The sequence below is a fragment of the Typopeltis vanoorti genome, chromosome 5, assembly GCF_054136105.1.
Source record: "Typopeltis vanoorti isolate ZY-2024b chromosome 5, IOZ_Tvanoo_1.0, whole genome shotgun sequence".
Classification (NCBI taxonomy): Eukaryota; Metazoa; Arthropoda; class Arachnida; order Uropygi; family Thelyphonidae; genus Typopeltis; species Typopeltis vanoorti.
In genome coordinates, this window is record NC_143553.1 from 34,793,655 (window position 1) to 34,811,809 (window position 18,155).

Here is an 18,155-nt window from a genome sequence, read left to right on the forward strand (position 1 = left end):
CGAGATTACTTATAAAGATTTAATAAGATTAATACAACTAGGTTTGGCTTATAATAGCCTTCATCGGGTATTCTTAAAGGAAGAGAATAGTAATAAACATTGAAGTATCTAAAAACTTGAAAATACAGGTAAAATATCGCCACACATAATTGATACATAAAAAATGTTGTATTTTTTTAAGTTGTTCTAACAGACTTGCCATTGTTTATTGCAAGTATGCGTGCAGACTCACGTGAACTTCAATATTGAATAACTGCAGCATGGGATGTTATAACTCAAATTGTTGTTTAAGTGGACAGGATTCAGAAGGATTTCCCTTGATTCTATAATTTTTCTCTCAAACTCATCATCAGAGCGAAAAATATTTTCTGATCTATCCCAGCAAACGGAGTGGCTTTGTTGATCATCATTAGGATTATTTGAAAAAAGAATATGACTGGATAACGCAGTTGCACATGATCTTTTGTAAGAGATATCTCTTTTATGCTCTTCTATACATTGCTCAACAGATTTGTTAGTTTGTCCAAAATAAGGGATATTGCAATCGCACCATAATTTATATACACCTGGATATTTTAGGTTGTGATGAGGAGGCTTTGGATGACTGATTAGAGAACGGATTTTTGGAAGGGTGGTGAAAAACGTCTTGATGCTATATTTTTTAAGGACTTTTGCTAATTTGTTAGAGATTGTGCTAATATATGGGATGGAGATGCTGCCTTTAAAATTACTAGTTCCTGTGGTGCACTGTCTAGGAGGATCCAGAAGAAATTTCTTAATCATTTTTTCAGAGTAACCATTTTGTTTAAAGATAAGCGAGAGTTGATTTATTTCTTTTTGTAGTTCATCTTGTTCATTCAAGAGAGAGCGTGCTCTGTGTCCTAAGGTAGATATAGTTCCAAGTTTTTGTGGTGGAAAATGATGAGAAAGATTATGCAGATATCTATTGGTATGAGTAGGTTTTCTGTATATAGAGATTTTTAATCTTTCAGAGCAACGTGTAAGCATGACATCCAGGAAAGGCAAGGAGTTATTATTTTCTAGATCAGCAGTAAATTTTATATTAGTATGTTGGATGTTAAGATGATTAAGAAAAGCTATGAGAGATGTGTGCCCGTGATTCCAAACAATGAAAATATCATCAACATATCTTTTCCTAACTTTCGGTTTAAATGAGAAGGAAGATATGGCTTTCGTTTCAAAATCTTCAAGGAAGATGTTAGCTAGAACTGGGGACAAAGGATTGCCCATTGCCAGGCCTTGTTTTTGTTGGTAAACGGAGTCCTGATATTTGAAGTAACCAGAATGAATGCAATGTTTTAATAAAGCAAACATTTTTTTGGATAATTTGTCCTTTAGTAATGTAAGTACCTCATCTGTAGGAACGTTAGTAAACAAAGATATAATGTCAAAACTTGCTAGAATGTCATTTTCATTGATGGGAATATCTTTTATATGTGAAACAAAATCTGTGGTGTTTTTGATGAAAGATGAAGATTTATTGGAGAAACACTTGAGGTACGTTGCTAGATATTTTGAAAGTTTATATGTAGGTGAATCAATTCCTTCCACAATTGGGCGAAGAGGGATGTTTTCTTTATGAATTTTGGGAACTCCATAGATGCGTGGGATAAGAGGATGTAGAGAGCGTAAAGAGAGGCGAACATTATGAGGAAGTTCACTCACAGTCTTTAACAAGTTGTTTGTACGGTTTTGTAATTCTCTTGTAGGATCTTCCTGAAGAATCGAATATGTCGAACTATCTCCAAGTAATTGAAGCATTTTGTTGTGGTAATCTTCGGAGTTGAGGATGACTGTGGAATTGCCTTTATCAGCAGGTAAAATAATAATGTTACTGTTCTGTTTTAGATTTTTTAGGGCTTGTCTTTCAGCCAGAGAAATATTATCTGTTGGAGGTTTAGCATTATTTATAATGAAAATCGATTCAATACGAAGAAGTTTCGCTAAATGATTAGGAATGAGTGAACTTGCCTTTTCTATTTTTGTAAGGAGAGATTCTTTAGGGATAAATTTTGGTGAGGGAATGAAATTGAGACCTTTGCTAAGAATATCCGTTTCCGCATCCATTAAAATATGAGAAGATTTGTTCACTACAACTTTTTCAGGATTAATACGGGCTTCACTATGACTAGATCTGTTTTGTATCCTTTGTAGATTATTAAATTTCCGGATAAGAGTATACTTATTATTGTTTTGTATTCGAGTGGCTTGTGCTTCACTGTTAATGATAAAATCATGTAAGTTATCATTATCCATCATTTCTTCAAGTTTTTGAGCTAAAGATCTTTTAGTGGCGAACAAAAAAGCTAAACAACGTTTTGTGTCTGAAATACTTGCAATAAACAATGGCACATCTGTTAGAACAACTTGAAAAAATACGTTTTTTATGTATCAATTATGTGTGGCGATATTTTACCTGTATTTTCAAGTTTTTAGATACTTCAATGTTTATTACTATTCTCTTCCTTTAAGAATACCTGATGATGGCTATTATAAGCCGAAACTAGTTGTATTAATCTTATTAAATCTTTATAAGTAATCTCGGTTTTTAAGTCATTAAATCTATTTTTAAAAATGTATCACAACAACCGAGTTGAAGCATATAATTACATATACATTGTATGTATATATATATATATATGTTATAAAGATAAAGTTCAGATTATGCAGCACATGAAAGTTTTGCCAATGCAATGCTAATGGAAGAAACAAAAAAAAAGTCGATTGAATGCATGCAACAGCAATTGATGCTGTTAAGTCTTATAATAAAGAGAAAGCCTTCTTTTTGAAGAACTAAAGCATAAAATTGTGGTGAGAATATCACTGGTAATACGTTCATTACTAGCTATGGATATATTCCATATATCCATAGCTAGTAATATGGAATAAAATAATACGTGAAAATTACACAGGAATCCAGGTGAGATTTATGCAATCATATTTGAGGCTAAGGGAAATTGTTGAAGCAAAACATGGAGAATAACAGCCTGGTTCAGCTGAACAGGAGTGTCAGGGTCAGATTTTCACTTTAAGACAGTTGAGAAATCATTGAAGTATAACAAAGAACTGTATTTAAATTTTATACATCTCAAAAAAAGCATATAACAGCATGCCAAAAGAAAATCTTTTTAGCAATACATAGTGTATAGTTGAGTTGTAAATCAGCTGTTAAAATTGAAGGAGACACTAATAAAATACTAATGTAGAGAAACAATTGTAAAAAGATTCACAATTTTTACAGTTTGATGTAAAATCAGGTAATGACAAGTATACTCACTGTCTTCACTGTTATCCATCATCTCCACTCATATATTCTCCACTCATTCATAAATCACATTATGAAGGAAAGTGACATTAAATCTGATATCAAAACTGGAGATGTAATCTCATCTCTTTATGCAAATGATGATATTCTCCTAAGATAAACTGAATAACTGCTGTAATACATATAGTATATGAAATTCAGCAATAAAAAAAATTTAATTATTATTATTATTATGGGTAACTACAAGGAGTCCTTAGACTCATCGAGAGAAGCCCTAAACATCATGTCAAAAACTATCCAACATTTGTGCAGTATCTATCATGCTTTGCTTTGAACTCATTCACAGTCATGGCACCCACAACAGACTCTGCCAACCTATTCCACTCATTCACTATTCTCCAAGCAAATAACCTAGTTCTAAAACCCTTGCTAACTACACTCTTACTTAGTTTCCATGGATGGCCCCTAGTTCTTCTGTCACCACACCTGTTCTGAAAATTTTCCTATGAATTAATCTTGTAAAAAAACCCTCACTAATTTGTATATCTCAATCATATCACCCCTTTTCTTCCTATCAACCAATTTCTGTAACCCACAAATCTTAAACCTGTTTGCATAAAGTTCATTCCATAGACCTGCTACCATCTTGGTCACTTGTCTCTGGATTCCCCCCCCCTCCCAATCACCAATTGCTGGCACACAGATCTGCACGCAGTTGTCAAGATGGTGTCTTAGCAATGGTCAATCCAGAGGAACAATAACCTGCTTGTCTTTTCTCATCAAAGTATTCTTCAGTAACCAAGTGATCTGATGAGCTGCTTTAGCCACTTTTGCTATGTGCCTCATAAACTTTAACTCCTTATCCACTAACTTTGCCAATTTCCTGGGGTACAGTTCCACAAATGTGGAATAACTTCTCCAGTATATAGCAGGTAATCTTTTCAACCCAAAATGCATAACCTTACCCTTACACTTTGCCACATTAAACTGATATCCATTCTCATTTGTCCATTCTGCCAATCTATCAAAATCATCCTGCAAAATTTTGACATCATTTGTGTTAACTATTGCTCTACCCAACTTTGCATCATTGGCAAGTAACTGAACAGTTTCTGTCAGATCCTTTCCTATATTGTTAATGAATAAATTAAACAGCGGTTGAATAACAGAACCCTGCAGCATGCCACTAGTCACAGCCTTCTTTTGGACTCTACTCCTGAATAAACTACTCTCTGATTACTCTCTATCAACCATTCCCTTATCCATCCCCATGTGTTGCAGTTTACTGATTAGAATTCCATGTGGTATCCTGTCAAAAGCCTGTGCAGAGTCCAGCAGTATCATTGTAAACCCATTACCTTTATTCAACTCAGCTGTCACGGTATTATAAAACATGAGCATGACCTACCCTTCACAAAACCATGCTACCTGCCATACAGTATCCAATTTCCATCTATTCATTCCAGTATTTTGCTCTTGAATAACTTCTCCAATACTTTGACAACAATTCATGATATGCTGATGGGTTGGTAATTTGCTACATCAGTCTTGGAGCATCCTTTATGCAATGGAACTATTTTACCCTCTTTCCACCTCCTCAACACTAACCCAGACCTGAGACAAAGATTAAACAATATGGGCACTGACACTTCCCTCACCACTTCACATAAAACTCAGACTAGTATACTATCCAATCCCACAGCTATATTCACATTAAGGTTCTGTAATATGCTATGCACCTCAGTTCTCGTATAAGCTTTCGGCTCTCTTGTTCCTGCAACATCTCCACATGGATGATATACTCTTGCAGAGTGTTCACTTAGTAAATCTTCTATTTCAACTGATTCAGTTACCTCTATACCATGGGCATTCCTTAAAATCATTCTGCCATATACAGTGCTATCTCGCTAATCCGAACTAATAAAAACCGTGCTCGTTCGGATTAACGAATTTCCCCCCATGAGACAACAATAACTAGCGTTTAAGAAAAAATAATCAGATTCTAATGGTACATCAATTTAATTCTGTAAATAAATTAACCTGATAGAAAAAAAGCTACTGTACTGTAATATAAAACAAAACAAAAAACAAAAAAAAAATGGTACACAAGTTTGTTTTAGTAAAAAATTTAATTTGTATGTACCCGTATTGTTGAGGATTCTGATTTAATAAAATTGCATAGTTCAGTACGTAACTTAATTTGCGTAAAAAATATCACTTTCTTGTACACAACACACACAAAAAAAAGTTTTTTATTTCTTTATAAAAATGTCACTGATTTTCTTTTGCTTCTTGGTAGCTAAACTTTTTTTGAATGCTTCTTCTCGGAGCTGCATTAGCAACAAAATTTTGTGGAATGCCGTATCATTCTGCTTAGCACATTCTATACACATATTAAAACTGTCAGCTGCCTCTTCATGTTTTACTTTTTTTTTTCTTTGAGTTCTTCATGGTCATCATCGTCTTCTAATTCATTCTGTAGTGTCATATTTATAATTTCAGCGTCTGATTTGATTTCGAATTCACTTTCGGTTCTACCTGTAATCCATTCCGTAACATCTGTTTGTGAAATATCAACATCTGGATTTCTATTTTTAACCAAATTATGCACGTTCTGAATTTCCTCTTTTTGTGTATATTTGTGATTCATGCCGACAATACAGTACGTACTGTACAGTATAAAAATGCAAACGTGAACACACAATAAATCAAAATAGGCCTCCAGTATAACTGTGCAATTGACAGTATAAAAAAAATACTGTACTGTAATAATAATAAAATAAATAAATAATAGTTAAAATAATAATTATTAAATAAAAATAATAGTACACAAAATAATAATATATAATAAATAAAACTTTTCTTCTTTCAAACCGCAGTTCGGATTACTTGAGGGTTCAGACTAAAGAGGTTCGGATTAGCGAGATACCACTGAATATTCTTTCTTTTATATGCAGCATATCAAAATTCTCTTTAGCCTGGATTGCTAACTTCTTTTCATAATCTGCTTTTGCCTTCCCTACTACACTTGTTATCCTTCTGGCCTGTACCTTGTACAGTTCATGGCATGCAGGTTACCTTTCTCATTAAATTCCCTTCACAATTGTTTCTTTTTTTGCAGCTCCAGCTTGGTGATGATATTCATTCCATTTAACTTGCACTTGATTTACTCTCCTGACTCTAGGTAACAGTCTGCTATTACCTCCACCAAACACCCCTTTACCACTTCCCATGCACTATCAGCATCCAGCTCTTACAGTTTTACATTCCATTGCTCCAATCCATGGAATGTATTAACTGAATATTCAACACATTTAACCACCTCCCAGGTCAAAACCATGTGATCAATCTCACCACTTGGTGGCAACTTGGTCATATTCATTATAAACAAATTCTCAAATGCAATTACTAGATCAAGCACTCTCGAATCCCTAGTATACTTCATCACATGCTGTCATGGGTAATTATCCTTTAGTAAGTGCATAAATTCCATTTCCTTTCTCCTTCTAATCTGTGTTCCCATAATTGAAATCACCCATAATAATTACCTGTCCTCCACTCATTCAGTCTATTTGCTGATGCATACTTTCTCCATCATCTTTTCCATCCCCTGGTCTATAGCAGCATCCAACTGTATATTTTGTTCTGCTGGCCACAATCTCACAACAGATAGCCTCAAATATGCTAATTTCACTGGTCTGCAGTTGAACTTCTACTCTCTTTGGTTGCAGTTGATTGGTTATCATCAATAGCACTTCTCCCCCCATTCTTTTTTCTCTATCCTCACTGAACATACTATACCCTTCACATTCTATCCCACTAACTATATCATCTTCTGTTAGCCATGTCTCACTAATGCCAATAACCTTTAGCTGGGATGAGCCAATCAATGCTAAAATTCCTCCTGCTTGTTCCTAATGCTCCTGGCATTAGTGTACATAAAGTGCAAAAGCCCCTTAGGCCCACCTCTATCCTGATGCTTTATACTAACTGTCCCAGAATGGGACAGTTAGTATAAAGTTTTACAATAGTATAAAGTTAGTACCACTGGTTTGTTACCAGTGGTACTAATTTAGGCATATTATACACATTCATATACTCAAGTGCCTCACTGATGTCTGTATATCCACTCAACAGCCTACCCCCAAGTTCTAGTTTCTCTGATTCTGCACATCCTCTTTCACTTCATTCAACAACACCTTTTAGTCTCTGAACACCAAATCCATTCAGATATAAACCATCCTTTTTGTATAAGTATGTGACTTTTGTATATGGCCTTAATAAAAAGTTATATATTCCAATCTGGAAATTACAGATCATCATCATTGGCATTAGGTAATATATTCATGGTACTGTCCAACCACAGATATGAGACCCTCTGCTGGCAATGTGCCAAGAAGAGTCAATTCATGTTGAAGGGGAGAAAGGAATAAGGCGATGTACGAATTCATTACCAACACACGAAATCGTGTGCTTTATACGTAAATTTTCCAACTGTTGTACAAGTAACATACTTACCACTTTAAAAACTAGAATTTTCATAAAAGAAAAGCTAATTTTCCGAAATACAGTCATACCCTGAAGTTACGTGGTAGGTGGGACCAACAAAAAGCGCGTAAGTCGAATTCGCGTAACTCGGTATAATTTTGCATGTAATTTATATATACAAACATACAAAATATTAGTTAATTGGGACCAAAGGTTTACAAAAACACCTATATTTTTTAAGAAATATAATCATAATTGTAGTTTTTCATACATAAAAAAAAGAAAATTATTTCGATGTCGATGGTTTTCGTCTGATGGCATAATGTCTTTTTCTTGTCATGCAAAATTTCTTCATAGCAAGCTAATGATTTTTTTAATCATTAGCTTGCTATGATTTATGTGGGTTTTCGTCTGACGGCATAATGTCTTTTTCTTGTCACGCAAAATTTCTTCATAGCAAGCTAATGATTTTTTTTATTCCTTGCCTTGTGGATACAATTCATTCCTCGTTAGAATCTATGTCCTCCAAAATCTGTAAACCTTTCTTTTATGATTGTTCTTACTGTGGATTCCTGTAGATTGAACTTCTTTGCTAGCTCACAAATTTTCATTCCGCCTTCGAAATCCTTAATAATGTTGAGTTTTGTTTCCAAAGTCAATGTTTTTCTTTTCTTACTAGCTGTAGAAGAATCGGACTTGCTTCTTTTGGATGACATTATCATTTTTTGTGTGATAAAATTTTTATCAAGAACATAACATTAAACAATCGCAAGGTTTGTAGACTATAAAAATCGTGTATGAATGGAGACCGCACGAAACACATCAGTGCTTGTTCACAGCATGTTTGACACTGGTGAATGCGGCCGGCACCAGAAAGATGTGACTAGTGGTGAGGCATGAAGCAGGATGGGAATACGTACATATAAGAAACTCCGTAACTCTGGATTCACGGAGTATGACTGTATAAGAATTAACACTCATCCCACAAATTAATTCCCCTATTATCAAAATGGATTTGCCTTCTTCTGACATGCGCAGAAGTGTTGAAGGATCTCACATCTGTGGGCGCACAGTATATATAATAGATTCATGGTATTCTATTACTGTTTTGTCCAGAACAATGGACATAAACAGTGTTTTATGTGATATACATAAAACAGTTCAAAGCAAACACCTCTTTACTCTTGGCCACATTAAACTGGCTTCCATTTACCTTTGCCCATATTGCTAGTCTAAGTCTTCCTGCAGGTTCTGCATCACCTTCATTTACCATTGCACTTCCTAGTTTAGTATCAATATCAAACAATGGAATATTTCATGTCAGATCATTTCCTATATCACTGATATACAAATTAAACAACAGAGAACCAAGTGCCAAGCCCTGTAGTACACCACTAGTCACTTGTCTTCTTCTGGATCCAACTCATAAACCACTCTTTGATATCTTTATCAACCCCCAGATTCATATCCACCCCCATCCACTCCAATTTGTGCAACATAGTTCTATGCAGAATCTTGTTGAATGCTTTTGCAAAATATAGCAATATCACTGAGTAGCCATTTTCTTTATCCAGCTCCATTATCACTTGATTATAAAAATTAAGCAAATTACTAAGCAAGACCCACCCTTCACAAAACCATGTTATCTCTTATAGAGTACCATAATCCTATCCACCCAGTTCTGAATTTCAGTCTTTTATTTTACTCCAATGTATTGGAGAGAGGGAAAAAAATAATCCCATTGCAAAAAGAAGGCTGCACAACAGAAGTAGCAGATTATAGGCCATTCAGCATCTCAGAAGTGCCTAGCTGCTTAATTTAAGCCTCAGTTATTACAATATTCTTGTAATACATGGGCCGATATGTCATCTTATCCCATGGGTGTATTGAGGTTCTGCAATATTTGAAGCACTCCCATTTCTTCAACCTCTATTCTCATATCACTCAATGTCACATCTGGCATTGTAATGTCACCACCTAGATGTTATACCCCTGCAAATGAGTTTGGTTTTCTTATGTCCCCACCATCAGTACTTCTTTGTTTGCAACACCTGCTTAAATGAATCTATTCACCCATTTAAGATTTATCCTTCTGACTGTAGATATACATTCAGATACTGCTTTCTTCAAACATCCCTTGACCACCTTCCATGCACCACCAACACCTCTCCCCTTCAAATTCTTATGCCTTGGCTTGTCATAATCACCTGCTTTGTAATTCCATATATATATATATATATATATATATATACACACACGTGTGTGTGTGTGTGTGTGTGTGTCCATCCCTTAATAGAAAATTCTGCATGTCTGGTAATCTCCTAGTCAAGACTATATAATTACTTTCTCAAAGCAGAGAAAGCATGGCTAGATTGGTTGGCGTTAAGTTCTCTGATGCAGTGATCAGATTGAGCATTCTTGAACCTCAGATCCCTTCCATTACATGTTGCTTCAGGTAATTATCTCTCAGCAGCTGCATAAATTCCATTTCCTTCCAATCTTTGTCCCCATAGTTTAAATCCCCCATAATAATTACTTGGCCTGCACCACTCATCTTGCTAATTTGCGAGTACATGTCATCTACATTCTCCTTTATATCCCCTGGATTATAGTAACAATCAATTGCATAATTAGTCCTGTTGGCCTCTCATACCAGATAGCTTCAACTCATACCAGATAGCTTCAAATTAACTGCCCACTGAATCCCCATTCCCATAATGCACTTCTACTCTTGTTGGCTTTAATTGCTCTACTATCATTAACAAATCCCCCCCCTTCCCATCCTGTTACTCCTGTCTTCTTTGAACACACTATATCCCTTGTATTCTATTCCTATGACCATATCATCCTCAGTCAACCACATCTCACTAATGTCTATAATTTCTGGCTAAGTTATTATTAAACCACATTATTATTAAATTACTCTGGATTTAGAGAAATATAAGAAATAGTTTGTTACCATTATTATGGCAAGTCTGGACTGGTAGATTATGCTTTGGACACCCCTTTCAGACAGGATTAGATGGAAGAAAATGAATGCGCTATATAGAAGTCCTTCCAAATCAGCAAGATTAGTTTTAGCATCAGCAATAGCTATGAAGAATTCTCCTAACCTTAACAACTATGGTTGCATTAATCTCCAGATGTTTGAGAGACTGTTATCCTGAGATCAACTCCTACACAACTATAATACTTCTTCTTTTTTACAACATTAGAGAATGCCAAATTAGGATTTAGATCTTTTGTTCATTGTAGTTCGAATTGTGTCACTTATTCATTGTCACGTGTAAACTGTAACACAGTTTACAGTGTTTTGCTCCAAAAATACTGTTTGTAATCCAGTTAAATATAAGCCAGTTAATGAACATCTTTTTTATAATTTGTTTCATTTTTCTTTCACAGTTTAAAACTTTTTTTTAAGTACTTACTTTGTTGTTGGCTATAAGAATAATATTCTTTTTTTAGGAGAGAAGTGAAATACAATGGAAAGATGTCACTGAAGCTGCTGTAACGAAAACCTCTGCTCTTACAAAGGCATTTAAGAAGACTTCTGATGTCAAGTTAGTATTATTATATATACTCTATACTACTTTTGAAATGTTTATTCATGAAGCTCCTCATTTATTACTAGTAAATATAATAGCAAGCTTATTATTATATTTAGGAGCACTAAAGCATAAAAATAATGTGTGCTAAAAATCAATCCAGGGATAAAAATAGAAATGGTCATATTATATTTTAGTAAAAGCATTCTTTATTGTGAAATAAAAGATGCAATTGAAAACTTAAAAAAAAAAAAAAAAAAGGAAATAAATTGATAAAATAGATCTGGCGTGGCCAACTTCATTCTATATGAGGGCCAATATATGATGAGTGGTAGCATCAGGGGCTGTACAATTTTAGACAGAACTTAAATAAAAATAAACTCTGCATTTTTTTCAAGGCAATAGTTATATGTATTGAATTACTATATTTGTTAAATCATTTTACTACTGGGAGAACAATATAAAATACTTGATTGGTTTAAATATAAGTTGTTAAATTAAATTTAATTACATATTTCTGGGTTTTTTTACATGTAACAAATCCAGCCAAAGGGCTGCGGGTTCAGATCCAGCCATGGGCATGGATGTTTGTGATTCTCTGTGGAAATAGTAGTGGTGGTGGTGATCGGCAGTAGATGGCGTGGTATAGTTGCAGTCAGTTGGTGGACTGAGTGGTGGAGACAGAGTTGTAGAGCAGGTGCCCTCCCTCAAGGAGTCCTTGGACTCCCTGGAGGTGTCAAATGATAATAATAATAATAATAATAATAATCCTGAAGGTGGTCATCAGTCATTTGGCTTCTTTGTGACGATTTACCAACCTCATAGTTGAGAAAGTGCATTCACATATGTATGTGCTTTCAAACATAGATGCAATTCTCAAGCTGAAATCACTCAATGCAGGATGTTTTTCCCTTGGTACCAGTTTCCAAAACTATCTCCACTCTTGACTGGAAAAAGGGGTCACTTTGAAGGTCACACAACTCCAATTGAATAGTGTCATGCTGCTCTGAAATGTCGCATTTCATTGGGTTGTTAAATAATGTCAGTTGTTGCTGCATGTCATTGAAGTCAGAAAATCGCTTACTCAATTGCTCCAAAAGTTGGTCTAACATTGGCACAGAAAACTAGAAGTCATTGTCATTGCTCTCCTCCATCAACTTCCTGCATTAATGGAAATGTGCCAAGTTTCCTCTGACTAGGATGAATTTAAAAACCTTCAGTCGACTTATGAACCCATCTAGGTGTCCAACTAAATCTGAGATTGTTTAGTTACATCCCTGTAACTTCACGTTGAGTTCATTCATGTGGTGTGCGATGTCTGTTAGAAAGGCGAGTAAGCTGTTAAAATGAGGATCACATAGTTTTGTGATTAGTTCTTTGTTTGTCTTCTCGTGTTCCTCTAAAAACTGTTTTATTTCTTTCTTAAAGCAAAAAAACGTTTCAAACAGTTTCCTCTGCTTAGCCAATGTACTTCTGTGTACAACACTAAATCGTCATATTCTGCCTCCATTTCTGTTAGAAAAGAAAGAAACTTGTGGTGTGTCAAGGCCCGATTTCTGTCCTTAATTAGATTCACACACTTCATTACAGTTTTCATAACATCCTCTATCTCCAGAATTTTACCACACAGAGCCATCTGATGTGTAATGCAGTGCAATACAGGGCAATTGATTCCAGCCTTCCTTAGTAAGCTAACTAAACCTTTTTGAGTACCACGCATTGATTTGGTGCCATCTGTCACAATAGCTGTGAGATTGTTGATGTCACCAGTACCATTTACAATCTTCATAACTGCATCATAAATGTCTTGACCTTTGACTGTGTTATGCAATGACTCTAATGCCAGTAGCTCTTCATTAATAACAAAGTCTTTGGAAACAGTTCGAATGAAAATTAGAACTTGAGCTGTATCTGTTATGTCAGTTGATTCATCCAGAGCCAATGAGAAGTAAGCTGAATCTGTAATAACACTTTTTAATTTATTTAATATGTGAGAACCTATTTCCTCGGCTGTTTTTGTTAGAGTTTGTTTTGATAGTGGGATGCTTTCAAACTCGCTGGCAATTTTATCTTCCCCAAATGCACAATCAGATAATGATTTTTTTGCTTTTGCTATCTCTGCGCTTACAACAAATGATGCCAACAGTGAGCTTTTTTGTATTGATGTTGGTTTAGTAAAAGTAGATTTCTGAGCACTAACCTTTCTCTTCAAATTATGTACAATTTTAGTACGTACTTGTCCAACGTATTCTTGGTATTTAGCAGCATGGTGCTGTATGTAGTGGCGTTTGAGGTTATATTCCTTGTGCACAGACAATACTTGCAAACACACAAGGCACTGTGGTTTGTTGTCGTTATTGTTTATAAACAGAAATTCATTTTCCCATTTCTCCTGAAATGACCTGTTTTCTTCACAGATCTTATGTTTCTTACTCATAGTACACAAAGGCTGAAGTAACTGACCAGGAGACACAAACTGTAACAATAACACTGTTAACTGTGAAACTGAGTCTCTGAAACTGATCACTAACCAGAGTAGAGCAAGTGACTTTCAATGATGCGTTACTCTGGAGCGCACAGAAATCTACCACTCCCACTACTACAACTCACACAGAGAAGCAGTAGATTTTATAAATTGAGTAATCTTTTTTAAGTAATTTTGATTCCGTGTTGAGAATATAAATTGTTTCCATCATCAGAAATAATGAATATGACTAGTATGTCAATCAGAAAATCTGCTGTCAAAACTAATAGCTAAATTGATAATGCGTATAATTTAATATAGTTTTTATCCTGCCGTGGGCCACACAAATCGTGTTACGGGCCGCATACGGCCCGTGCGCCTGCTGTTGGCCACCTATGAAATAGATGATACCGTTGGAACTTGGCATCTTCAGAACAGTGTAGAATGCTCTTTCAGGAGAATGAAAGAAGATGAAAGTGAGTGATTGGCATTGGAGTACACTGACTAGGCTACATCAAATTGCAAGTTAAATTGTTATTGGTTTGAACTTAGGCATAATTTTAATATTGTGTAACTACCAGTTTTCTGAGAGCACATAGGGACAGTGGATATTTATTGTTTTGTTTTTAGTCAGTTTTGGTTTTTCAAGTTATGGGATTTTTATTTTGGGTTTTATTTTTGTTTCTGTTACTATTACTTAGGTAATTCAGAATGAGAATATATATTACAATCACAAAAGTGCACTTCTATGTGCAACCATAATGATCTGTTGGTTGAACCTATGTAATTGAAATCACAGTTGGATTGACATGGAAACCTGCATATGACATTATGGTATTCAAATATTTCTTGGTTAGTGTGATTGATAGGTTTTAAAAGGTTGACCAGTTTCTGGTTGGTAGTGAAAACTAGTTTGTAATCAGTGTGTTTAAATATGTTTAAATTCTTTATATATATTTTGGATATAAGGTAATTTTACTATTTCTTATATAGGAAAAATTCTTGACTTTGTTGGGTGATTACACTAGTCCTGGCTGTGGCATCTGTATAATCAATTGATTGTTATGGGTATTGTCAGTTTATGTAGATTTGTGTAGTTGTTTAATTTCACTGTTTAGATTTCTACTATTCTTAGAAAACTTTTAAGCATTTATGAATTATAGAAGAGTAATTGATTTTTTAATAAAGTATGGATGGTAACAGTAAAAGTGTAAATGGTTACAATATATCTGGATTTGTGAAATATTGTTTCAGTATGACTATTGAGTAGTTAAATTAAGGAAATATATAAAATAGTTTTATTCTGATTCCATGGTAAAGTTTAGTCGGTTGCTGAAATTATTTAGTGAAGTTCGTAATGAAGATATACATGTTGAGTCTCCAATATATAGGACATCATATACATAGCAATCATAAAAAGTGATGACTGGTAATGGAAGGTGTTAATATGCTGGATTCTAGGTGAGCCAAAAACAGTTCAGCTCGTTGGGAATCCAAAAAGATTGAACATAGAAACCATTATTGAATCTAAAAAAAAATTATTGAAACTGTTAGATTAATAAGGGCCAGAATATCAGTAGGGGCTAACTTGGTGCAAGAGCTTAATGAAAATTCATTCATTGAGTAATAGGTGGATGATGTGTAGTGTTTTGGGGAGAGATTTCAGCATTAGTATAAAGTGCGGTCACATCTAGGGATGTTCAGATGTTATTCTGTGATAAAATTAAATTGAATATATGATTAAGAAGGTTGATGATATTTTTTATTATAAATTTTGATTTGATTATTACAGGTTTTAATAGATTTGCTACATATTATGATGAAGGTAATGTAGTAGTAATTTTTATACTCATACAAAATTATGGGGTATATAGGAAAACCTTTGTGATTTTTAACTTGTCCGAAGATGTGTGGATAACATGATGCAAGTTTAATTTTTTTTTTTTTGGTATTAATTCATCTATTTAATCTTTTTTTTTTTAATTCATGCAACATGTTATCTATCTTTTTATAAGATTAGGGACTAGATAATTAGATATATTTTGATATGCATTTGTAGTAATTAGATTTATTTGTGATGATCACTGCATACCCTGAATTATTTTTCATTATGCTCTCACACAGAGTTAATCCCCACTGATATTTTGACTCTTATTAAACATGTTTCAGCAAATTTGTTAGATTCAGTAATTTCTGCATTGAAACTTTTGAACTCCGGTGGGCTTACAACATCATTTGCCAGTTAGCCAAACTGTTTTTGATTCATCTGGAATCCACCAATATACAGAGTGTTTCAAAAAGAATGACCCAATTTCAAATAATTATATTTAATAATGAAAATGTGGTACAGTTACAAAATAAATTGCCAAGTATGAAGTAAGGCCTAAAGTTTTACTCAACTCACCACAATTACAAATGCTCAATGTGCATTTGTAATTGTGCTCAAATACAATTTTCAAATCGGGTCATTCTTTTTGAAACATCCTGTATATTAACACCTTTCCTCTCAAGACATCAGTTCTTATGGTCGCTATATAGATGATGTCTTATGTATTGGAGACTCAAGATGCAATATGAATTATCGAGACAATTCATAAATTGTGAGTCATAAATTACTCCAGGACTGGAGTAATCATTCTACTAACTATAATATATAAAGCATTTAAACATATTCTTAAACTCATGGATTTTCACTCTACAAATCAGGAATTAGTCAACCTTTTAATAACCCATTAAGATTCACACTAACAAGGAAATATTTGAGTACCACAATGTTATGTATTGGTTTCCATGACAACCAAGCTGCGATTTTTGGCATAGGTTCGACCATTAGGTCACAGTGGTTGCATCTATAGGAACACTTTTTTTATTTTAATATTCCTATTTTGGATTACCTAAGTAACAGTAACCTTTTATCCCAGCTCAACATTAGCAGAGTTCAAGATTGGCATCATCAATGGAAAAGAAATGGAAATACAGTAATCCCTTAATTAATGCGCCTAATGCGTTCTTTAAAGCAGGCGCATTAATAAAAAAAAATGCACTAATCAAATATAGTAACCTATGGGAAAATGTATAATTCGTTCCTCCGATTTCTTTTTTGACACTTAAGTTTTTTTTATAAAAGAATTAGGGTATGTCTCAGGGCCTGGTTAAAGGAAAACCATGAAGCTGAAAGACAATAAAACATATTCAGAATATAAATTTATCATTCTGCTTCTTAACAAAGAATCGAGCTAACGTAGTTTGTTGGGCATTCTGTTTTCTTTTTTTCATACAACTGCAGTATGGCCCTATTGCCTCTTCTGCAAATTTTACTGGTTCTCTCTTCACCAGGGTTGGTCTCTAAGCATTGCTGCTTAAAAACTTCTCGTATGAAAACTATTTTCAAATTGTTTCTGTGAAACCTCTTTGGGCTCGTCAGTGATTAAATTTTCTTCATATTCTTCAGGATCTTCTCGCTGTACATCTAAATTTAGCAGGTCGGAATAACTCAACTTCTCAGAATGAAATTTAATTAACTTAGATTCGTTTGAAAAGCCTCTAAAATCATTTGCACAATGTGGAAGAATATGCTTCCTAATGGCTCGCATATTGCTAGCAGTAATTTCATTCGACTTTGCAACTTTATAACCAGGCTGAGATTTCTCTGATTTGGCTAGAAAAGTCTTGGAAGGCATTTGCTTCCAAAAAAAGGTCGGTTTCATCGACATTAAATATTTGTTGATCACAATAGTCCCCTTACACAAGTTTCTTCAAAATCTCTGGATATCTGCACTTGCAGCTTCACCTGTGATTAGAACATTATGTAGGCTATTTCTCTTTTTGAAACGCTCAAATCACCCAGCACTAGCATGGAATTCTTTTTCTTTTCCATCATTGATAGCTCTTTCTTTCAAGGTTGCAAAGAGGTTTAATGCTTTTGATTTAATAAGGCCAGTGTTTAGCGGGATCCGTTTTTGGTTACAATCTTCGATTCATGTAGAAAGAAATCCCTCTAATTCGATCATTAGAATACTTTGATTTCGAGTGCATGCATGGTGAACTTGTAGCAGCCTTGCCTTTCTCTTTGTATTCAGCAGCTTTGCTTAAAATTGCTCTTATAGTTGATTCACCCAATTTTGTGTTCTTGTCTTATCTTTGCTCTGGACTCACCTTGTTCATTTTGCTTCATTATTTCATGTTATTCTTCTAGTGAGATTACTTCTCGAATAATTTTCACACTTCTATTTTTTGCTTACTAATTCTTTTACTCGTCATTTAAGGTTAGGAAAATAATTTAAAATAAAAAAGTAAGGAAAACAATTGTACAAGAAATGATCAGCAAAATGCTATGTAAAGCAGACGACATAAATTTTGGCCGTAAATTTGG

The 18,155-nt window shown here is 34.3% G+C and overlaps 1 protein-coding gene across 2 annotated transcripts in view; it reads left to right on the plus strand.

Annotated features, from left to right (window-relative positions):
- Mitofilin (inner membrane mitochondrial protein mitofilin) overlaps window positions 1–18,155 on the plus strand; it is a 263,003-nt gene that overhangs the window by 89,896 nt on the left and 154,952 nt on the right. For both annotated transcript variants that reach the window (XM_090392343.1, XM_090392344.1), the window contains exon 8: window positions 11,240–11,334. In XM_090392343.1, coding sequence (XP_090248469.1) covers window positions 11,240–11,334 — 95 coding nt within the window. The remainder of the gene's footprint in view (window positions 1–11,239; window positions 11,335–18,155) is intronic.